At 37.2% G+C, this 24,469-nt stretch overlaps 2 protein-coding genes across 11 annotated transcripts in view; one reads left to right on the top strand and one right to left on the bottom strand.

Annotated features, from left to right (window-relative positions):
• VEZT (vezatin, adherens junctions transmembrane protein) overlaps positions 1 to 16,276 on the bottom strand; it is a 54,802-nt gene extending 38,526 nt beyond the window's left edge. For 4 of the 8 annotated variants that reach the window (XM_006197910.4, XM_072973232.1, XM_072973228.1 and 1 more), the window contains exon 1: positions 16,131 to 16,275. In XM_006197910.4, the coding sequence (XP_006197972.1) occupies positions 16,131 to 16,166 (36 nt within the window). In that variant the 5' untranslated portion in view covers positions 16,167 to 16,275. Of the gene's footprint in view, positions 1 to 16,130 lie in introns of all 8 variants that reach the window. The other 4 variants (XM_072973234.1, XM_072973233.1, XM_072973230.1 and 1 more) reach the window with 2 other exon arrangements.
• A 307-nt stretch (positions 16,277 to 16,583) lies between these two features.
• FGD6 (FYVE, RhoGEF and PH domain containing 6) overlaps positions 16,584 to 24,469 on the top strand; it is a 96,196-nt gene continuing 88,310 nt past the window's right edge. Inside the window, exons 1-2 of one of the 3 annotated variants that reach the window (XM_006197909.4) lie at positions 16,584 to 16,798; positions 21,972 to 24,384. In XM_006197909.4, coding sequence (XP_006197971.2) covers positions 16,783 to 16,798; positions 21,972 to 24,384 — 2,429 coding nt within the window. In that variant the 5' untranslated portion in view covers positions 16,584 to 16,782. The remainder of the gene's footprint in view (positions 16,799 to 21,971; positions 24,385 to 24,469) is intronic. The other 2 variants (XM_015248294.3, XR_012078509.1) reach the window with 2 other exon arrangements.

Genomic DNA, 24,469 nt, shown 5'->3' on the forward strand with positions numbered 1-24,469 from the left:
ACTTTCAGCCTAGAAAGCACTGTTTTACAGTTCTGGAAAATTCTGTCTTGCCAAGGCCATCACTGTGCTTTGTTTCATGACTTTATGTAACTATTCAGCAACATTTCAGACTAGACCACCTTTGGAGACTGCAGATGAAGGTACTACAGGTCCAGTAAAATGTTAATTCTAGTTAGTTATCATCATATTTCATGTTTGCACTTTTCTTTTTTTTGGCTGTAATGCAAATCATGTCACTTTTTAACATACAGACTCAGACTATATTAACACTAAAGCTCTATTCATTATGTTTATGTTAGTATTCTGAGTTGTAGCATTTATTTCTCCTTTTATAATTCAATCACCCTTGAACCAAAAGAAAATTTAAAATTTAACCAATGATAACACACAAATGAAAAACAACCGTCCCTTGGTTAACAAACTGAACATTAGCCAAGATGAACTAACCAAGATTGACCTTGTAGAACATGAGCAATTTTTAAGAATGCAAAGGAATTTTTAGTAGTTATTTTACATTATTTAAAAAAAAGTTTGGAGGATAAAATTATCACTTTTTCTCCGAAACTGCCAAATAACCTGTGTACTATTTGAAAGATCTTAGAAAACCAAATCATGTCCAGTGGTTCTCAAATTTTTTGGGTCTCAAGACCCCTTTATGGTCTTAAAAATTTTTGAAAGTCCCAAAGAGCTTTTGTTTATTTGCATGTCTAAAGATATTCATATCAGAAATTAAAGTAAAAAAATTAAAATATTAACTTACTTAAAATAACAACAGACTTACTATAATATCAATGTAAATGACATATTTTCAGTGAAAAAAAATTTTCCACAATGAAAGAAATGTATTGAAAAGAGTGAATTGTTTTACATTTTTGCCAATTTTTTAATGTCTGACTTAACAGGAGGTTGCTGGATTCTTATATATGCTACTGCATCGAATCTGTTGCAATTATTGTTTTGTATGAAGCATATAAAGAAAATCAGGCCTTAAACAGATATGTAGTTGGAAAGGGAGGAGTATTTTAATACTCTTTTCAGAGAATTCTATTACCAAAGAATAGCCATATTAAATTCAACAAGTGATAATTTCAAAAGGTTAATTTTAAAGTGCAGTATGAGACCATATTGTGAGTTTTGCACACTTTGTATATGAATGATAGATGAGAATGAAAGAGGCAAATAGTGTCTGATCACCCAATATAAATTATTTTTTTTTAACAGCAAGGTGAGGCTCCCTATTGCAACAGCCTTAACCACTATATATAGAGGTTTTGAGCAGTTAGGCTTAAAAATTAATAACAGAAATTTCTATGTTTCATATAATGAGTAGTATTATAGTTTGACAGCAGTTTTAGAAAGGGATTGTTTTTTATGGAGCGTAAGGTAGAGTAGGTGGTGATAAGTAATTTTCTCTGTTACAACTTTTTCCCCTAGTTCAAGCAAAATAGAACCACGAAGTTTTCAGGTAAGTTGTTTTCTTGAAGAGAAATTATTAGCACTGGACTCAAACTATAATTTTGTAGTACTGCAGAATATTACTGCTGCCAAAAGAAATATGAGAAACCCCAGACACAGCGTGTGGGAGCTTCTCCTCAGGAAATCCTTGTGGTTCACTATTCCTGTAAATTTTAGCTGACAGAAAATACACATCATAGCACCAGAAAGAGTTTTGCTAAATGAAAAAATGCCAGAAGTCTTTGGTTGTGCTAAGACTATTCTGATGGCTGAAACATAATTTTATAAGAAAAATAAGCAAAACTAGACAAAAATCCCAATATTTTTGCTGAACAAGCACTGTTAAAAAAAAAAAAAACTCTAGATATCAGATCCCACACTAATGGATAATAAAGTCTGAACCAGTCACTTAATGCATTGTTTATTTTCTGCATGATTTATGGTGCATTCTGTAGAAGTGCCAGTATCATTACTGCTGGTTTGCATTTAAAAAGGAAGATAAACTAGTGCAGAAATGGAGTTGGGGGTAAAATGCTCTTATTATTAGATTCTCTCTTCTAAACTGCTTTAAACGCTTATGGACAGAGCAAGTCCAGGTTCTAGTTTAGAGAGGGAAGAATAGGCCAAACCTGGCAGAATTAGGCAACGCATTCAATAATAAATACTAATTAAACATCCTCTATGTGGCAGGCAATATCTAGGCACAGAGGAGAAATCAAAACAGGTGAGGTCTTTGCTGAAAGTTTCATACTATGATACATCTGAGAAAACCATGGTACACCCGGCTTTCAACAGTCAATAGTACCTAGGAAAATACTAAGTGACCTGATATTTTCCAAGTAAGCTGCTACATTTCAGGAAAATCTCTCTTGGTCTCAGCTTCCTTAAGTACGAGATAAGAATGATACGGGGGTTCTTAAACTTGTGCAGGTGGTAAAACAAAACTCACGATGTTCGTTGGGAAACAAGATAAAAAAGCAGTATGTTAAAATACAGAATTTCGTACCTACTCAAATGCTATCTTAGCCTACACAACCAGCCAAATCCAGAATATGGAAGTTCAACAGATCAAATTACCCAGTTTCTTCAACAAATAAATGATATAATAAGGGTGGAGGAGGTGGGGAAAACTGCTAAAGACTAAAGGGACGTATCACCCAAATGTGATGTATGGACTTTGTTAGGATCCTGGTTTGAACAATTGTAAGAAGACATTTTTGAGATACTCAAGGAAATCCAAACACAGACTAAGTATTATATCAGGGAAATATTATTAATGTTACTAGATAATTGTATTGGAGTTAGCTTAAAAAAAAAAAAGAGAAAGTACTTACCTATTAGAGATGCATATTGAAGCATTACAGGTGAAATTAGGTAATATCTGCGATTAGCTATGAAATACTCCAAGAAGAAAGGTAGGGGTGGGAGAGGAACAGAGGAGACAGTTTGACAAAATGTTAACAGCTGCTCAAGCTGAAGCTGGGTGATGGGTACACGGAAATTTCATTGTATTACTCTCTTTTTATGTATATAAAAGGCTAAAAGAAATCAGATGCTAGATTTTCTTAGAGTCTGGTATAAAAGATTTAAGCAAATACTATAACAGAAAAATGTAAAATTGAAAAAATTTAACTTATTATTATTTTACTCTGGGAAAAAGGTAAGTTTATTAAACTTTAGAATACTCAAGTCTTTACAAACTTCCGTAAAATGGTAGTGGTACTTTTAATATCTATGACAAAATATGACAAAAAGCAAATGTTAACTTAGTAACATCTTTAAATGAACTTGTGAGTTAATCACATAAGCATCAACTAGTATAACCTGTTACATGATATTTAGTGAATTTATTAAAAATATTCAGATAACACTGGACAAATATTTGGATTTGCAAACTTCCTGGAACAATGCCCAAGCCACTCAATACTTCCACCAAAAACAACAAATGTCAGAGGTACCCTCTAGCAACAAGATTTCAAGTTACCAGTCTTGGCGGAGGTACAAATAAATGGCTAATTTCCTGTCAAGGTCAATTACTTATATTTACTTTCCAAAAACTAATATGAAGTTTGTGGAATAAATAATGCTCAATTATGTGATTTTTAGAGCCATATTTAGACATGTTTTTAATCTGGGAAAAAAGTAAGTTTATTAAACTTACAAAAACAAAAACCAGAAACAACCAGTATGTTCCTATAGAGCAGTAGTTCTCAAAGTAGAGTTTTGCCCCCACCCCCCAACTCCGACATTTGGCAATATCTGAAGACATTTTTGGTGGCTGTAACTAAGGAGGGGAGGAGTGTTACTGGCATCTAGTGGGTAGAGGTCAGGGATGCTATTCAATATCCTACAACGCATAGGATGAGTCCCACAAAGAGTTATCCAATTCAAACTGTCAACAGTGCTGAGGTTTGAGAGACCCTGTTTCAGGGTATAAGGAATCACAGATTGAAAAAATTCACAAAAAATAAGTAGCCCAGCAGTGGGGTCTCAACATAAGAAACAAATCATATATCTGACTAACTGGGACACACTAACTAGGAAAGTTAGACATCTAAATAAGTTTAGCTTCTTCCACAAATGGCATCTTGCTAGGTAGGAAGTGGTTCCTTTGGCTACTGGCACACTTCCATCAATGCTATAGGCCCTGACAAGCAATCACCTGCATCAGGCTGAGAAACAGCCAGCAGACTCCTAGATGCTCTTTTTGCACTAATCCTGATGTACCTTCTGGGCACCCTGCTTCTCTTTCCCAGAAAAGCTGCTCTCAGAAGAGCTGCATACCCTTTAAGAAAAGCAATTTGTAGTCTGCAAGAACTGCTGGTCAAATTCTGATTCTGGTTCCTCACCAACTATTTGCTCTGTCTTCTAGACGTCAATGATTAAGTGCTAACAGCATTCCCTGGAAAAATCTAGAAAAAGAGAAGTTTAAATGGCAATCATCATTTATTTATCTATCATGAACCAAGTATTTTTTTGAGCATCTACTATATGTCAGGCACTAGAGTTACAATAGTAGTCTACCATTAACTTCTCTCTCGGGATATGCAAGAAAAAGTTAACTTTATGGGTAAAACTAAAAGAAACTAAGTTCAATTGCTCAACTTCATGGGACTTTTTTTTTTTTAATGCTTTGCTATTTTTTAACTAAGAATTCCAACAGTACAAAAAGATATAAAATACAAAAGCCCTTCTTTTTCTACCCTGATTTCTACTCCTTCTTCAAAAATGTAATAAACATTCTTTAGTTTGTGAATCCTTGCCCCCAAATTTAGTATCCATTTATGACTGAAAGTGGTTGGCAATGGAGGGGCCAAGATCACTCTTAGATTTCTGGTTTGAACAATTAGATGGTACCATTTACTGAAATATAAAATAGTGGCAAAGGAACCAGTCTGAAGAGGGAAGCAATGAGTTAGAGGTGCCTGTGAGATATTCAAATGTGAGTAACTTGGACCTAAAATATTTGGAGATTAGGAAGGTGGCCTAGTCTGAACGTACAGATTTAAGTTTTTAGCAAATAGATATGGTGGCAAACCTATAAGGTAGCATATAGGTATGGAAACATGTGAAGTAGATGAGATCAGCTAGAGAAAATACATGGTGTTAGAAGAGGGCCCTAAGAGAGATAAATATTTTAGAAAAAGGTAAAGCCAAAGCTGGAAAATAATAAGAGTAATAGTAAAAATAGTTAAGATTTGTTGAGTTGCTTATATAGGCATATTTAAGCATATTTTATAATACTTCCTTTACTCCTAACAACAAACTTAAGAGGTATTATTATTACTAGCCCCATTTTAAAAGAAAATTGGGTTATATGGAGGATAAGTAACTCATCCAGGGTCACCCAGCAGAATGTGAACCTAGCTGGTCTGAGTCCAAAGCCCACACTTAACTGTAACACAAAATTGCCGAAGAGAAAAGGAGATCTGAAAGGAACAACTAAGACTTCTCTCTCAAGTTTGTCTTACTATTTTAAAATATAGGTCTTACCTGAACTCACAGGTATGGTGAGACCAATAGATCAGGAGACAACTGCCGTTGGAAAGATAGTTTGTTACAATCACAGATCCCAAGAGAAGGGAGTAGGCCATGCCTCAGGGGAGGGCACATGGGACAGCACCAGGGTCAGTCAGGTGGGAGAGGAGGGGAATGGGCAAGAAAAGGTAAAGAGGCTTAAGACTGGCTAGATGGATGATTTCAGCAGGCTCTGGAGCACAGAGGCTGCCCCTGGTAGGGTCTGGTGCCTGACCCTGGGATAATTAGGCAGGTAGATAGTAGCCAAGTGAGTAGTTTACTATCTCTTAGAAATCTGAGAGGGGCAATCCCTCTAGGATCAGCTAGGCCCCAGGTTGTTAAATGCATCAGAATACAGAAAGTAAGACATGGCTAATATACTTATTGCTTCCCCAATAACAGCAAAACAAAAATCTAATCATAGAATTATAAAAAGATTAGTAAGCTAAAAGGGTCCATAAAAACTGGTCCAACTAATTAACCTACTCACAGATAGCATAGTTCTATTTTCTCCAATTGACCTAAACGAAAATTTTACTGTCTCTTGACCATATTCTTTTGATTGTATACTTCTTGTTTTGATGGTTTTCACTTGTTTCTCCAGGACTACACTACAAAATGGCCACTGAACTGGAGGGTGTGTCCTCATTATTACTAAGCACTTTCCTATCAGAAGCAACTCTCTGAAAAAATCTGAACATAGAATTTCTTCAGTGCCACTCAGTATTACTTTGTAACTGCAGAAGTAGTAATAGGGAGAGTGGGGCTTTAAAAATGCCATTAGAGAATATTACTTAATATTTTTGTTTACTTATTTTTTTTTAAACCAGCAGCAGATAAGATATATATTCATAATTTTCCTGGCTGTAGGCTTCTGATATTTCCCAACAGTAATTCATCCTATGCAATTAATCTTCCATGAAATGTTATGAACAACAAAAAGTTTTTAAAGGATTAACTTTACATTTTTTCTATATGATAGGACAAATGTACTTAAGTACAACAGTATCTAATCCAAAACAAAACATATCCATTAAAAGAAAGATGAAGAGATGCAAAGGGAGAAAATTTACTCACACAGCTTATAGGCTCAACTGACTAAAAGTAAAGAGCAACAGGGACTTGGTTTTAACTAAGGAAAGAGAAGATAGTAATCTTGACTGAGCCCTCTCTAGTTCTGATGCTACCCTTACTCTTATTCAATATCTGGTTTATCAACTGGCATATATTGGGCACTTACTGAATGCAGAACAGAAGCAAGGTGAGGAAGGAAAACTATCATTTTTCAAATGCTTTAGAAAAAAAGTTAGAGCCAGGTTAAACACATTGGCAAAATGTTGGGTGTGAGAAGAACATGCAGTAAATAACATTAAAATGAGGTCTGGATATTGGATATCCAACCTTATTTTCTTTTTTCCTTTGTCCCATATAATAATAATAAAATATGTGCAGACAGAATTTATGGTTCTGTTAGGAGATAAAGGGGAGATCTTTCTCTCAAAATGATTCATTATTCCCTACAATCAGGGAGATTCTATAAGGAAATGTAAAACCAAAAGAACATGGCAAGATACATACTGAAGTAGAAAATCCACTTTAATAAAGGTGTTAGAGAGATGAGTAACAATTATAGATCTGTCAGCAAAATCCTAACAGTAAGATATAGTTAGCCAGACTCTGTCGGTGAATAAATTACAATGTGGATTTAAAAATAAAGGACATCCTCAAATATATTATTTCAAATAAGACTAATGGCATTTTGATCTCCTGTAGTGGGAATAACAACAATAACTATATAAGCAATACCCTAAAAATCCAGAGGCAATGAAGTCAGCACACTAACAGTGTACCCTTGTGGAGTACACTGAGCTTTGGGCCTTTTCTCCTAAATCCTAAGGCATGATTTGCTTCTGGGAACTCAGAGTACACCTGGCACAGAACCAGGAAAACTAAAATTGAGCCTGGGTTTTTGATCTAAAAATAGACTGGAAATGAGCAGAATCTCTTCCTGTACTTCCTAATTAATGGAAGCCTCAAGGGGTCTACTCTCATTTACTCAACCAGCCTACCAAATTCAAGAAAAATTTAATACTAAAGATGATCTGACATAACTCCTTTATAATGGATGGGAAGCAAGCTTTAGAGAAATTAAGTGATTTATTCAAGAAATTATTGCTAATTAAGTGTCAATCTCTTGACTACTAGTCTAGTCTCCTTTCCCCAATGCTTTAAAAAAATGAAAGCCTTTCATATAACTACATAAGATACTAAGAAAACCATTAAAAATAATTTAAGAACTGTGTATCGTAGCTTGAGACAAGGGAACTTGCATTTTAATAAATACAATAAAAATATATAAAAGAGAGACCTACTTACTACCTTTTACAATGTTTATATATTTTTTAAAATGTTAAAATCTATTTTGGAGCTCTGAGGATACGTGATGAAGCCAAAATAACAGAAACATGATCCAGACAGAAAAATGCAAAGACTTGTTCCCCAAGAAAAATTTTATAACTCATGTTAAACAAATTTAGTCTTGCATATCTGGTGACAAACTAACTCTGGTCTTAATGGTTGATCTTTTATGTCAATAGGGTTCTAATTTAACAACTCCATTAACAAATATTTTTTCCATTACAGATAGTGATAAAAGGATGAGTTTTGCTATGCTATGACTCAGAAGTAAATTAGATAATACAATTGTAAAGCTTTATGTACTACAGGTAACTGAAAACACATTTTAAGGAAAAATAAGATGATATAACAATACCTAAAATTTTATATGTATAATTATTCCAGACAGCAAGTTCCATCATCAAAATAGCAAATATTATCAATGTATACATATACAGACAAAAACAATTTCCTTCCATTAGTCAAATCAATAATGCAAGTGGGAAAGAATCTACAAATGTTACTTACAAAAAACTTACTGTTCCTTAGAAATACATATAATAACCTTTAAAAATATCAAGAAAGGAGAACCTCTCGAGCAAGAGAGGAATTTTGTAATGTTCTTTTAAATATGGGAGATTATGTGAGAGCCATCTCATATTTATTTGACTGATTTAGTGCCAGGGATTGGGGGAAACTAAACCTGAACACACTGCCAACAAAGGGTTAACATTCAATAATTTACTGAGAAGGATGAAGGAGGAAGGTAAGAAAGAAATCAAGACAAGAGGGGCTTTCCTAGTTCTGAACAGTTAGCTTCCCCAGTCATGAACAAAGGAAAAAGGATGAATTTTAATAAACACCGAAAAGAAAATACAACTACCAAGGACAGAGTTCTTAGAGTAAAAGACCCCTTGAGGACAACACTGTCCATATAAGAAAGTTACCCCAAAAATGGTTTAGACATACTAAAAATAATGCAAAGAGGTAGAAATATTCATCTGTCAAATAAAAAGCACTTAATTTCAAGGCCTCTTCCCTCTAGGAGTAGAAGGATTCAAGGTAGGATAAATGACTCAAAGTTTGTCCTTAATTTATAATGAAAAAATCCAACAGCTATTAATGAGCAATACTAGAACTTTAACACCTAAGGTGAGTAGAGCATTCTTATTCTCAAAAAATCTTAATGACAATATTGGTGTCTCGGTATTTCTTTTGCTTAATACCCACATTATATATGGTGTCCGTCATTTTCTAAACTTTGTCCTGTTGCCTCTCAGCCTAAGAGGTCTGTGTGAAGTTATGGTGTCCTTCCGACTTCAGCCTCTAGGGGGCAGCCAGGCTCTAAAATAATGGAATTAACTGTGAAGATATACAGGGAATATAGTCCTGATAAAATGAAGGTGGTCAGAGTCTAGGGCAAGCACAGGGAATTGGGCCTGGGAACCTCACTCTTCTTTCTTTTTCTTAATTCCTCTACTACACCATCTTTCAGAGCACCCCTAGTCCTCCCAGACTAGGAGAACTCAAAGATGACCTCTGAAGGAGAACACAAAATACCAAAATTAGAAGAAAAGATAGTAAAATTTACTAGTAATCAAGGAAATGGGTATTAAGACATTTCAAAAAGCAAGTTTTAAATAGGGAAAGGATATGATTAGAATACTTTCCAAAACTTTGCTTGATTTTAAATTTAAAATTTTAATTTTAATGCAGCATGACTCTCTAAGTTTTAAGACATAAATGATTCATTAAAATAACAGTATTAACTGAACATACCAAATATCTCAGTTAAATTTTCTTAGGAGAAGAGAGCTTAAGTTTTATGATGGATATAGTAGGCTGGTTTGTTCAGCTTCTATACTACATTTCTTCCTAGTGTGCCTCTTGTATGAAAGAGATGGAGGGGGTGGGAATATCTCAGTGGCAGAGTGAATGCTTAGCATGCATGAGGTCCTGGGTTCAATCCCCAGTACCTCCATTAAAAAAAAATTTTTTTTAAAAAGAGAGAGATGGAAAAGCTAAAAGGAATATTTTCCAAATTATCTTACAGCTAGGGTTCTAGATATAAATGAGGGTTCCCCAATTTGGAAGGAAGCAGAAGTCCAATTCCTGTTAATTTGGCTCCCCTTCCCACCCCCTGCTACTAAACAAAGCTGTGGAAGCAATATGTTTCTAAAGCAGTATTCCAGTACGTATTCTCCAGCTTCCTGGAAATGCAGAGGCAGTTGTGGCAGAGACAATGGAGAGAGACAAACTACATCTCAAAATTCATGAAATACAGTCAATGCAGTACTCACAGGGAAATTTATAACCTTACAAATTATTTTTATTATTAAGTCTTTAACTAAAGAAGCTAGAGAAAAAGACTGCAAAGTAAACACAAAGTAGAAAAGAGAAAATAGATAAAAGTCAAAAATAAAACAAAAAAAATTAACACAAACAGATTCAATTAAGTTTATCAAACAAAACCAGTAACTGGCTCTTTGAAAAATCTATCTGGTAGGTCAATACTGTGGCAAAGTTGTGCAACATACAAAGAAAGGACATGAATAAACAAAAGTAATAAGATCTAATTAGTGTTATAAATGAGACTAAAAATTAAGAAACTACTAAGAACACTTAACACTAATAATTTTGAAAACATAGATAAAAATTTAGGGGAAAAAATTTAATAATAGCTAACATTTACTGAATGCTTACAACCTGTAGGCAACATCCATTCCTCCACCCTGGCAAACGCCTAGATAGTTTAAAGGCCAATTTAGCTATGCCCTCAAGGAATGTATCATTCCTGAAAGGTAGCACAATATGCCACCCAAAATATGCCACTTAGGCATATAGATTATTTTGAGCTGCGGGCACTTGAAAAACAGCAAATGAAGGAAAAAGCTTTCTCTGAATTCCCCGCCTATCTGTCTAAAGACAGCTCTTCCAAAAGGAACTCAATTGTCATAAATCCCCTCCCTGGTAGTTTCATCAACCAAAGAAGACTTACTCTTATTACAGAAGAGGAGGCTAGAAGTCTACACATCCAGACAAATTTTGTCAAAAATTATCTTATCATCTGATCTTCTAAGGGCCCATTTATCTTTCCTAAATAAACATTTACTCTCCTCTACAAGGTCTACATTCACCAACCCCCACCCCTCCCACCAACTGAGATGGTATTTGAGCCTGAATTCTAAGCCACTTTGGAGAGTTAGAATTTTCCCCTGGGTATTGACAAAGACTTGTTCTGTGACCAAACTTTAGTCAGGCTCCTGAAATTTCTCCTAAGCCTATCTGTGCATTTCCTTGCAAAATCTAGTTTTACTAAGAACCCTGCTATGTTAGATTAGTAAGAGAGTCCCCCGTCCTCCACATGATCTCTCAGTATTGGGTCCTTCATCTTCTACCATCCCCTGAGATGAAATCATACCTCATAGGGTTAACAGAAACTGACAACTAACATTCTTGAGCTTGTCTTAGAGAACAACCGAAACGGGAATGGCTTGTTAAAACCTCTCTGCCTGTAAACTGATCAAGCTTGCTTTGCTTTAGTTTATTTTCCCCCCTCACTTTAATTGTATACACTCCAAGCTTCATGTAGTCTAGGTAATATGTCACAAGACTCCTTAACCACCACACAGATAACACCTTTGATGTGTGGGACACTGTAGTAATGGGGTAGGGGCTTAAGTTGGTTTTTAGGAACTTAGAATCAGCTCTTGTCCAGTTCTAGCTGGCTAAGACTGGTTGGGACCACCAATCCTAAAACTGGGCCTGCTCAAGTATTGGATGAAGGATCTTTTGATGTCAGATAGCCAACCTCCCACCCCCACCCAGATCATGCTAAGGGCCTCCATTTTTTGAATATGCATCCTATGAAGAAGCATGTAATCCAGATATGCCTGCACAGAACACTGATTATCTCACCTTCTCCCTACCTCCAATTACCCTTCCCGGCACCTAAGAGCACCTTGCTCCTTTATCCCATAAATATCCCACCTTCAAGAGGGTGGATTTGAAATTTGTTCTTCTCCCTTGGCTGCTCTGTGAATAAATATTTTCTCTGCTGCAAATCTCAGCATCAATTACACAGGTAATGTCTGTTTTCTGGGAGGGGGGAGAGGGAGGCCTATTTATTTACTTATTTTTAGAGGAGGTGCCGGCGATTGAACCCAGGATCTCATGCATGCTAAGCATGCACTTTACTACTTGAGCTATGCCTTCCCCCTGAATTTTGTTTTTTAATGTTAAACTTTTGTTTGTTTTCTTCTTGTCAATCTATCTTTTATTACAGGGGTCTCAACTAAGAACTGAGAAGGGTGCAGGGAAAATTTTTCCTTCCTCTGTATTCCCAGTTTGTAAAATCAGTCCTAGAGCACAGAAAGTGGTGGGAAACTGCTCGACTCATTCAGATGGCAAGCAATAAAAATGCTCAAGGTTTGGAGGATTCAGTATTGTAAGGATGACACGTCTCCCCAAATTAATTATAGATTCAAAGTAATCCCAATCAAATCTTGAAAGTTTCCTTCTTCTTAAGTGAAAATGACAGGCTTATTCTAAAATTCACTTAGAAATACAAAGGGCTAAGAATAGCCAAAGCAATCTTGAAGGAAAATAAAGGGTTTTATCCTATCAGATACTAAGATCTATTATAAAGTTATAGTAATTAAAGTAAGGTGGTGTTGCTACAAGGATGGTCAAATTGACCAATGGAAAAGAAAACATCCAGAAATGGAGCCACACATACAAGATATCCTGAACTATGACAAAGGCTATATTGTAGTTCAGGGAGGAAAGGATGGCCTGTTCAGAAAATACCAGGTTATGTAGACATCCATGTGGGAAAAAAAATATGATCTTACTTGATACCATACAAAAATCAGTTCCAGATCAATGGCAGATCTAAAAGCAAAAGGTAAAATAAAGATTTTTGTGACCTTAGAATAGGCAAGTATTTCTTTAAAGGTGCTAACCATAAAAGAAAAAAGTTTACTTGGAGTGAATACAGCTAATAGCTTCTGTTCATTGAAAGACACTAACAATTGAGAGGGTGCCACACATCTCCCAAGTCCAGATATTTGAGGTAGATACCCAACAAAGGACTTATAGCTGGTATATGTAACAAACACCTTCAAATATGTAGTAAGAGATAACTTGAAATAAAAATATGCAAAAAACTTGAATAAAGTGGATATACAACTGGTCCTTTGACATATAAAAAGACTGTCTATTTCCTTATTAGGGAAATGCAAATTAGCCAAAAGGAGATACCAGGACACACCTACCAGAATGGTTTAAAAAAAAAAGGCTGAAATTAGCAAGTGTTGGTGAGGCAGTAGAGCAACTGGACCTCTCCTATACTGCTGGTGGAAGTATAAATTGGTAAAACTGTGTTGGAATAATGTTTGGCAATATCTACATAAGGTGAACATATACATTTCCTGTGACTCAGCAATTCCACTTCTAAGTATACAGCCAACAGGTATATGTTCAATAAGACACATATTCTGAAAAGTTCACAGTAGCACTATTCATAGTAGTCTCAAACTGGAACCGTTAGACCCAAAGACAATTAACAGTAGAATGGGTTAAAAAAATGGTCATATATTCACATGGAATACTATAGAGAAATAAAAAATGCTCACATGACCATATGGCTGAATATAAAAAACAAAACCAGAGAGCAAAAAGTCAAACAAAAAAGAGCATACACAAATAGAACTGCACAGTGTGTAAACTGTAAAAATAGACAAAATGAATCTAAGTCATAAGAATGAATAATGGTTACCTTTGGGGTGGGAAGAATTGACTGAAACAGAGTAGGAGGAAGCTTCTGATGTGCTGGTGATGTTCAGTTTCTTAATGTGAGTACTGGTTACATGGGTGTATTCAACATGTGAAAACTGATCAATCTGCACATTTCTTACCAATCTTATGCTGTGATAAAAGTTAATGTATATAACAAAAAGAAATAAATTAAATAACTGAAAAAAATTTCTACAAGTATAAGTCGGAGTAACATGAAAAACTTAAGTAAACCAATTTTTAAGAAGCTAACGTCCAATAGGAAAATGGGCAAAAAGAAATGTTCAAGAAAGAAATTTAAAAGTCTCCAATAAATACACAAAATGTAAATTAGAACAGCAGAATACTATTTTCCCTATCAAATTAGCAAAGATTAAAGGAAATGAACGAGGTTGTTGCTGAGGATTTGGTGAAAATAATACCCTTATTCCTCAGGGAAGCTTGAATTTGTATAACCTTTCTGCGTAAGTCTTAAAAAACATTCATATCTTTTAAAAAAACTTGGGGGGTAATTAAGTTTATTTATTTATTTATTTTAATGGAGGTACTGGGAATTGAACCCAGAACCTCATGGATATTAAGCATACACTGTATCACCAAGCTATATACTCCCCCCTAAAAAAGTTCCTATCTTTTGACCCACTAGTTTCCCTTCAAGAAATTATTCTAAGGAAAAATCAGAGATGCAGTTAGATGCATAAGATGGACTTACGTCAGTGTTGACTACAATGGTATTTTGAAACAATATAATTATCCAAGAATGAGATAATGGTTACATTATGATACATATACATGATTGACTATTATGTTATTAATAATGTTTTCAAAGAGTGATGAATAGGAAAAGACTCATGATAAATTTAATTGAAAAATACATACAAAATCCTATGTGATTTTTTTTTGTGTTAAAAATATCAAACATACATTTAAACACACATTTGAGAAGAAAAAAGTCTGTAAGGACACATACTATAATGTTAATAGTGGCCATCTTTGGGTGGTAACATAATGAATGATTTTAATTTTGTGGACTGTTTTCTACAGTGAAATGTTCTTTGAGCATGTATTACTATTATATTCAGATATCTAAGGAAATAATAGGGCAAAAATATATCTTCCCAGTCCTCCTCCTCTAGCAATCTCAGCAACATAGATTTTTGTCTCTCCTTCAGCTTCCACATTCACTCTTGTAACTGTTTCCTCAATTTTACCTTAGGAGTATCTGTCCAGTTATTCAATTATTTCTTCTCTCATTTCCAAAACTCAGGCGCTTTTCTTTCCTGCTGAGCTCCTCAAACCCAAACTCATCCTTCTGGTAAAAGGGCTCTATCTTCCATTACTTCTCCATTCTAACCACATCAAACCACATTATATAGTGACACTCCACACTGAAGTCCCTGAAAAAATCAACACTACATACTTTCACACCTCTCAAAGTTGGCATGCTCTGATCTCTTTCTCTGTAATGCATTTTCTCCCTTCCATATTTCTAAACAGATTCATAGTTCCAGATCCACCTCCAATATCATTTACTGGGTGTAGCTTCTCCAAGGCCACAAGAACAGAGGGCGGTTTCCAGATCAATCCTCCAATAACAGTATCTACATATTTCCATATTTATCATCCTGTGCCGTTTACTGCCTAGTTCTTTGACTGTATGGAATGAGCCGTTTCTTTTCTTAAAATTTTTAAAACCTAGCTGGATGAATGGACTTTAGTATACAATATGCCTTATAACAGGGGTGTGAGTTTTCACCTGAGTCTGATAGATAAATGGCAACAAAAACACTAGCCTGATTTTTTTTTTCATTCAAGATGGCAGAGAACGTCTTAAAATAGATCCACACAAAAGCACTCACACCCGGAGGCTCAAATCAGAAGAACTGGCTATACACCTAACGCAACAGCAAAGGACAAAAGAACTAGATGTTGAGATGCTTTGGCCCTAATTACCCATAGTAGGTCCCACACACAGATTTTAAACCTTTTCAGAAAACTGGCACCTGCTGCCTCCATTCTGAGAGCCACGCCTCGACCGTGAACGGTGACCTGGGGCACTTCTGGATACCGACCCCTCCCCAAATCGAGGTTGATTATAAAGGGAAGGCTAAGTTGTAACGGTTATTATCCAAAATGCACGACTGGGCCCCGCCCCAGCCAGACGAAGTTCCTTGCGCCGCATCCACCCCGGGGAAAGGAACCGGCAGGGCTCTCATCCTTCAGCCAGGATGGGAATTCTGGGAGAGCCTGAGGCAGAGGCCGGGCGCGGCGAGGGCGCCTTGGGCTACACCTGTCAGCTTGTGCCCAAAGCTAGGCCCGGAAATCCCGGAGATTCGGTGACTGAGGCCAGCAGGCGCGTCACCCTATCCCTCGCCTTGGGATCGGCCCCTGGCCTTGCCTCCTCGCCTTCTCCCTCGTGTTTCTCAAACAAAGGCAATTCACATCCACCGCCATTTTCCCCTTACCTCAAAAACCACCTCTTCGTCAAAATCCGGTGTCATCCTTCTCCGCCATGCCACCCGCCTCAGCACGATGGGAAATGAAGGCGGGAGAACAGGCGGTACCCAGGCGTTTGCTTTTGCCCGTCCCCTGTGCCCAGAAAACTACAATTCCCAGAATGCCTTGCAGGTCACGGTCCCTCTCCCCTTAGGCCCTCTCATTGGAGCTGATCGTGAGCTTGTGGGCGGGAAGTGCGGGAGCAGGATGAAGCTCGGGCCCTCTGATTGGAGGAGATTGGGGCTTTTGTCCGCCTTTTACGGCCGCGACTGACAGGGGGCGCCTGGAGCACTGATTTTTTTTTTTTTTTTTTTTTTTTTTTAGCGCTCGAGAGGAGCGCGCGTTGGCGGAGCCGCGGTGAACACTGCTCGTGCCCGCGCCTGGCCGTCTGCCCGGAGCAACGCTGGGCGGTGCTCGTGCCCGCCTGCCCGCCGCCTGCGGCTCGCGCCCGGGAGCGCCGCGGGTCCCAGGAGCCGGCCGCATCCTTTGTGCGGCTCTCGGTTTGCGCCGCGGTGCTGCTGGACGGAATGTGGGTTCTGCGAGGGCTTTTCTCTTCTGCCCAAGCTCTTGAAACGATGGAGTGAGTGGGGCGAGCGGGGAAGCGAGCTGCCTGAGGGAATCATGACTTCTGCCGCGGGTACGTGACGGCGCTCGTGCTGCCGCTGGAAAGTTTGTGGCGAGTGCTGCTGGTCTTGGGCTTGGAGCAACTTTTCTTTCTCCTCTGGGGTGGGTAGCGGTGTTCCCTCTACCGTCCTCCAGGACTGTGGCAAGTGCGGAGCAGACTGCGTTTGATGCCGGATTTTCTCGTGCTTTCCTGACAAGAGGGGCTGTTCGAAAATCTTGTCTTTCGCGACCTCCTTTTAAAGGAAGACCGTGTTGGGGGCTCTTTGCGCCAGGTGAAACGGGAAATGTAAAGAGGGCGTTTTCTCTTTGCTAAAATTTGAGCGACTATGCGTTTGCGTGTGAAAATAGTTCAGATTCCCATGTTAAGAAATCAGTTATTCTAGGAAAGGGCAATGTTCCCGGAGTGTTGAACTCGGCGCCTATGGAGAGTCAGTTTAACCCTGGTATCGACTGGAAGTCCTGCCTCTAATTCAGTGAAGAGGTTTAGACATTGTTACTCCTGACCTGGTGGTTTTCCCCCTGTTACCTGAGGAGGAGAGGAGTACAATTGCCGATGCCAAGGTTTTTGTTCATCTGCACCCAATTTTTTAAGATTTTATTTCTATTTCTACCTGGTTAGTGTAAACAAAGCCTTCGTTTCTGTCTGCTTCCCATCCTTTCTCTTCATCGAAATGGCAAAGGCTGTATTTACCTTTGTGTGGATTTTGAACAATTCTGGACATTGTATTTCTAAACATTCTTAAAGAACATTTCTTATTTTCCAAAATAATTACTAACGTGGTGTTAAGTTAACTTTATAAAAACATAGGTTAATTTTAAAACCAGATCTTAATAGTGTATTAAGTATTAAGGTTTTTAAATAATGTTTTTGACCAATTTGAAAGAAACAAACTTTCATTAGGCATTTTATAGTAAAATAGTGTAAAGGTTCCCTGCAAAGTTACTTCTAGAATTAGTGCTTAAGTATCGCATTAAATTTTCTTAGCTTTTCTTGGCGTTTGCTTTAAATTCCTGCAACTTGAAACTGTCAAACAACACTCTAAACGTTCTGATTTGTGTTATTTCTAAAGCCTAGATATACCGGAGCATTGTACTGCTAGGTGTAATCAGATTACAACTACAAGGCAAGAAGTTAGCCAATAGGAATAAGAAAGCAAGGAGTGAATATTTCCTGAGTAGTATTCCAAGTATTATCTTTCTTTTTCAATATTATGTGTATACTGGAAATTATGTTATTTATAAACTCTCTTTTCCGTACCAAAGAGAGGCTTTTTTACTTATGTCAGGTGAATTATTTTCATCCTAAATTTCTATGCCTCACTTTGTTCAAATTTTTTTTTATTAATGAGTAAGGTTAATGTAATTTGAACTTGAAGTTGTTGGAAATTTTAAAATCCTTCCAGCCAGTTTTAAATCTCCCCTGGAGTGTCGAACATTTAAAATTCATGCCTTTTATGTATCAATTTTGAATTCCAGTCTTTACAGTTTGTAATGAACAGATACAGAAGCATTTAGTTTGACATTTAAATATGTAAACCTGATCTAGGACTCAGTCTGGAATTTTATGATTCTTTCATTTGAATTACTCTGGAATAATGCAAGCTATTTTTATATTTTATCAACTTTACAATTAAAGAAATCCACAGACATTTTTGTGGTGTTTAAAAGAGGGACACTTCCTGTGTTTAGCTGAGTTAGTTGGTTTTTTGCATGTCTTGCTGAGACATTTACTATTTTGTTTGCCCATCTGTTACAATTTATTATAATTTTTTCTCATGTTTAAATGGAGACTATGAAAAAGAACTAGGGTTTTATTTCCATCTCATTCTTATAAAATTATGTGTTCATCATTCCTACAAACTGTTTATGATGCTCTTTGGAACAATATTCAAATTCATTAACACTTGAGGAAAGTTGTTTTCAACTGGGGGAGGGCATATTTGTTTCCACTGAATCTAATCTGTGTATTTGGGTTGGTCGGCTTAATTTAAGGAGATAAGAAAAATGTTGTAGAACATCTAAGTTATAATATCTTGAAGAAGAGCATCTGTGAACAAGTAGGCCCACAGTAGAGATTTTAGAATTATTCTAATCAGTATATGAAGAAGGAGAATGACTGGTATATATTTCATATCTTTTTGAACATGTACAGGTCTCATTAATGCCTGTGCTTTGCTTTTTGGCTGGTCCAATAACTAAGAAAGTGTGCACGTGGACCACAGCCATCTGTGTATAACAGATGACGAGTATGTTTGTAATTGTTAGTAAAATGGTACTAGTGCATTACTTTCTTACCTTATTTTTCCCAGGAGCCAAACAGCTGTGTAAATAAAAGATTTACTGCTGTGCTCTGAAAAGCTTCAGGTCTGACTGTTGATACAGTATTAAGATCCAAAGGTGCTGGATTCATTTCCAAACATTGTGCACTTACTTCAAGAGTTTGACATTGGAACAGACCATAATATAATGACTTTCAAAATAGAGCCACTAAAGAAGAAGAAGAATGAAGGATTTCAAATATTGTTTACTAGTGACTTAGTTGAACACTTGTTCCTAATAATAATTAAGAGCTTATTCAGTAATCCTATTGAAGTTGATTCCTGCTAACTTTTTAAAATATCATCCTACATTAAAATGGATATTGATTTTTTTTTTTAAAAGAAATACCTTGTTATGAGACATGTTAGAGAGTATGTGTATGTGGCAGCTCTGACTATTCCCAGGCCCCATTTTCAGATTTGGGGATACAGTGAGGAGAAAAAGTGTCTGCCTTTCTGGAGCTTGCCTTCTGGTGGTAAAGACAGAAGGAGGTACACACAGCGCAAAGGGGCTAGAGAATCTGAGGGTTCTCGTGAAGCAAATATCTCAGAAGTTACCATCTCAGAATCATCTAGGCTTTAGAGATCTTCTCCACTCCCTCATTTACAAGTAAGGAAACTGAGGCAGCCAGTTCTGCACACTGGCATTCCTCCAGGTTATGTTAATTGGCTTCCTCCAATACACAGTTAACTAGCAGGGTAAGCCAAAGTTTGCAATTACTTATTTAATTCAGTGAATATGTATTGAGACAGTCAGGTACATAATGCTGTGCTCTAATTGTTGGTAATCAACCATAGCTCATATGTAGCTAATTGTATTTCTAGGACACTAAGAACAGAAATTTATGATTCTTGGAAGCAGACTTGTATACAAAAACACATCTCAAGAAAAGAGTAAAACTGACAGCAAAGATTAAAAATCAATTGAATTAAAATAGCAAAAATTAGTTAAATGACCCTGAAACTTCTGAAAAGGTAGTAAGATTCAGAAAGTAAAAGATTAATTTAATGAGATTTGGTGGGGGGTGAGGGGATTGGGTTTTTCTTTTTTTTAGTTATGGTTAAATACACCTAACATAAATTTACTATCTATACTATTTTTAAGTGTACAGTTCAGCCATGTTAAGTAGATTCACATTGCTTTGTAGCCAATCTACAGAACTCTTTCCATATTTCAGAATGGATTTTCTTTTTTAGTCCTTCAAAATGCCCAGAGGAAGCATGTTTTCATAATGGTTACAGAAATGAAATCATCATGACCGTGATGGTCTGTCAGTTTTTGTTTTCTTGGGTAAGAGGGGAGGCTGGGAAGAGGCCTAGGGTATTCATACTTTCTCTTAAGATTTTACTTAATACATCAAGAGTTTAATAGACCATTACACCAGGCTTTATCATTAGGCTTTGAATGGTTTTATAATTTTTTCTACCTAAAAAAACAAACAAAATAATAACATGCTTGTTGAATACTTAACTGAAGTTGTGTAGCTTTGGGAATTTGTATTAAGTTATTTTGGAAATATTTCATGTCTTTTTAAATTTATCGTAATGTTATACAGAGGAATCGAGTGAGAAGGCATCTTATCAGGTGATCTGGGTTGAACACATAGTATGAGGGGTCTGGGAAATTCTTCCTTCCTTGGTGGAAGGAAGGAAGTAGAGCACCCTACTCTTTTTTTTTTTTTTTCTACTCATGTCCTTGTAATATCTTCCCGAGTGTGTGTTGTGACTAATTTCCTTTGTTGAAAAGAAAATCATAACCAAATGAAGAATCAAAGCCTCTGTGTGTTCAAGTACTTAAACAATGTGCAACAGATATTTTGAAAGATTGATGTTTATTTTTTTCAGTAAATTAAGTTTTTATTAAGGATCCTGTTGGAGAAGCAAACAAGTATAAGTATAAGATAAAATACAATTTACCTGAAGTCTTGGAAAATATGACTGGGTGAGAAGTGATAGCATAGGTGGAAAAACATAAAAGAACTTTACAAAAGCATGGATGTTCAGACCGTGTATGAGTTCGTTTTATAGGTCTTTTGTGTGAAGCTTTCATTCAGGTTGCTGTAGTTTAGGAGCAGGTCTGTACAAGTCTAGCACAGTATAATAGGTGCTCATTAAGTACTTTTTATAGAATGTCGAGGAAGAGTTGCTGTAATAAAAATTATGGTCACCTTTTAAATGCAGTAGAACAGTGGTTATTAATGAATGGTACATGGTGTAATCACGTAGGGTAGAGCCTAGGCATGTGACTTTAAAAATAAAGGTCACTGAAAGATTATAATGAAAACTCCCAATTGACAACCCCTGCACAGAAAAAATACCGTTTTCATTATGAGCCTCAAATAATACAGAATCATTACTTCTCAGTTTTTAAGTTTGAAAATTTTGGACTACTGTATTCCTTTTTAAGACATTTATACAACTCAACCATATGTCACTGAGGTAGAAGAATACAGCTTTTTCACATCAGACATTTAAAGAGTTGCATCCTACATAAACTATAGGCAAATTCAACTCCTTGCACTCAGGAAATTAACTGGAGTACTTTCTCCTATATACAGACCTCAAGCAGAAGTCTACTATTTCATTTAGTGTTGACTGAAGATATGGTAATCTGTTCCAGAGTTAGAAGAAAAATGGTATTGGACTTACTAAGCAATGTACAGTATACCCAAAACTATGTATCCTGGAATTGAAGGGAAATTTAAGGAATTGTCAAGAGTAATAATTGACTCTGTATAATGTAACAATCTGTCTAGTAAAATGCAAGTTCATCACATTGGCAAAAGTAAAAATGTTGTCAAATTTAATCATTTATCATCTTGTGCTTTGATTTGTTTTTTTGTCATCAATGTTTTTTTTCCTTTCTAGAAATTAAGAAGCCACCAGTGGCCCCCAAACCAAAGTTTATGGTGGCAAATAATAAGCCAGCTCCACCTCCTGTGGCACCTAAACCTGATATTGTGATTTCCAGTGTTACACAGTCAGCAAAGAAAACCAAACCGGCAATAGCTCCGAAACCAAAAGTTGTGAAAGCCTCACCTGTTCAAGACACCAGGCAGTCACCCTCGAGGAAAATCATCCTGAACCTGGAAGAGCATAAGCCGGAATCACCTGACAGCTCTGACAGCTCTAACTGCAAAAACGTAGGGCATCAGAGCAGTGATTGTATTTTACCAGTGTGTTCCCGCCGTTCTGAGTGTAACCATAAGCTTGGGAATAGAGAGAATTTGTATGTCAAGCAGCTTGTCCTAGGGCCCCTGGAAATACATGAAAATTTAGAAAATAACAAAATTGGCAAGTCCTCTTCAGCTGTAAAAATTCAGAGTAAATGTGATTCTAATGGTGAAAAGGTCAAGAACCAGAGTGAAGTAGTTTTAAAGGCAAGTATCCTGGAAGAGAAGCTCAAAGATGTTTTAACACAACAAACATCACCTTCTATTTTCCCACAGAAACACAGATCAACAGACAACCCAGAAAGGAATGATGACTGTAATTCCAAAAGACAATTCAGAATTGAATTTGCAGATTTGTCATCCTCCCTGTCCAGCTTTGGAAAAGTTCCTGATCATCACCATTGCTACCTACAGCTTCCTAGTGATGAATTTCAAAGTTTTGAAACTAGTCGGGATGACAGTGAAAAATGCCATACTTGCTTTCATTCATCGGAACAAGAAGCTCTAGACAGTGGTAAAAGAAGTGCTTTTTTATCTTCAGATGGAGATAGTAAGAAATCAGCAGTCAAAGACTTTGGTCCCTTAGAAATTCACTTAGTGCCGTATACTTCCAAATTTCCAACTCCCAAGCCCAGAAAGACACGAGCTGCACGTCTGTTGCGCCAGAGGCATATAGATACTCCTAGTGAGGCTACCGAAGAACCGGAGAATGGAGACGGTAGCTCTTGTCTTTTCGAAGATAGTTTGAAAAATAATGAAATTAGTGTTTGTCATCAGAATATCTTATGTAACCAGGAACAGACAGACAAAGTGAGGCCAGGAAATGAAAGTGAATTGAATGTGGACTCCATCGGGGACAGACACAACTTAGTCAATTCACAGAAAGCCTTGTGTCCTGAAACATCTTCCTTTGAAAAAATGGCACCTCCTTTAGAGACAGACTCTGATTTGAGTTCTGACAAGACAGTAGATGGTTCTCGTATGTCACTTGCTGTGGACGAAGGAAACAATTTCATAAGATGCAGCACTCTATCTATGAGCTTGCCTAAGCAGCTCAAATTAACTTGCAGTGAACATATGCCTACTGCCTGTAACCAGGGAGTGTCTGCCCCTCAAATGCAAAAGGAGTCTATGATAAAAGGTGAAAGTTCCTCAAAAACTGTCCCCAAAAAACCTCAGAGACACAGTTTGCCTGCTGCAGGAGTGCTTAAGAAGGCTGCCTCAGAGGAGCTTGTGGAGAAAAGTTCTTATCCCTCAAATGAAGAAAAACATTCAGAGAAGGGTCTAGAAAGAAATCACCTTCAACATTTATGTGCCCCAAACCATGGTGTATCACCGTCTTTTGATGTGCCTAAACGGACTTCAGAGAAGCCAGTGTGGAAGTTACCTCATCCCATTATACCCTTCTCAGGGAACCCAGAGTCCTTAAAGTCTGTCAGCATATCCTCAAACAGTGAGCCTTCCACTGCCCTCACCAAGCCTAGAGCAAAATCGTTATCTGCTGTGGATATGGAAAGGTGCACGAAGCCTTGCAAAGACTCTCAAAAGAAAAGCTCTTTAAAGAAGTTGCTCAACATGAAGCTGTCCATCTGTTTCATGAAGAGTGACTTCCAGAAATTTTGGTCCAAGAGTAGCCAACTCGGAGACACAACCTCAGGCACCCTCTCGAGTGGGGAGCGAAAAGGGACTGAAAGTGATTGGCATGGCTTGTTGGTAGGAGAAGAGAAGAGAAATAAACCCATCAAGGCATACTCCGCAGACAACTATAGCCTGGAATCCCAAAAGAAGAGGAAAAAGTCTCGGGGCCAGACCAGTGCAGCTAATGGACCAAGAGCTGAGTCTTTGGATGACCAGATGCTCTCCAGAGAGTCATCATCTCAGGCCCCTTGCAAATCTGTTACAAGTGGCTGTGCACCTGAATATGAAAATATACGCCATTATGAGGAAATACCAGAGTATGAAAACTTGCCATTTATTATGGCTGTAGGGAAAACGTCAGAGAATTCCAGCAGTGTGGAGGACACTGATGCAAATGTGTATGAGGTAGAAGAGCCATATGAAGCTCCAGATAGCCAGCTGCAACTTGGACCCAGGCATCAACATTCCAGGTAACACTTAGACATCAGACAGACACTGCACTTTTGCTTGCATCGCTGAAATTAACCTTCAGCAACCCTGTGAGATAGGTTAAAA

Source organism: Vicugna pacos, chromosome 12, assembly GCF_048564905.1.
Source record: "Vicugna pacos chromosome 12, VicPac4, whole genome shotgun sequence".
In the NCBI taxonomy this organism is placed as follows: domain Eukaryota; kingdom Metazoa; phylum Chordata; class Mammalia; order Artiodactyla; family Camelidae; genus Vicugna; species Vicugna pacos.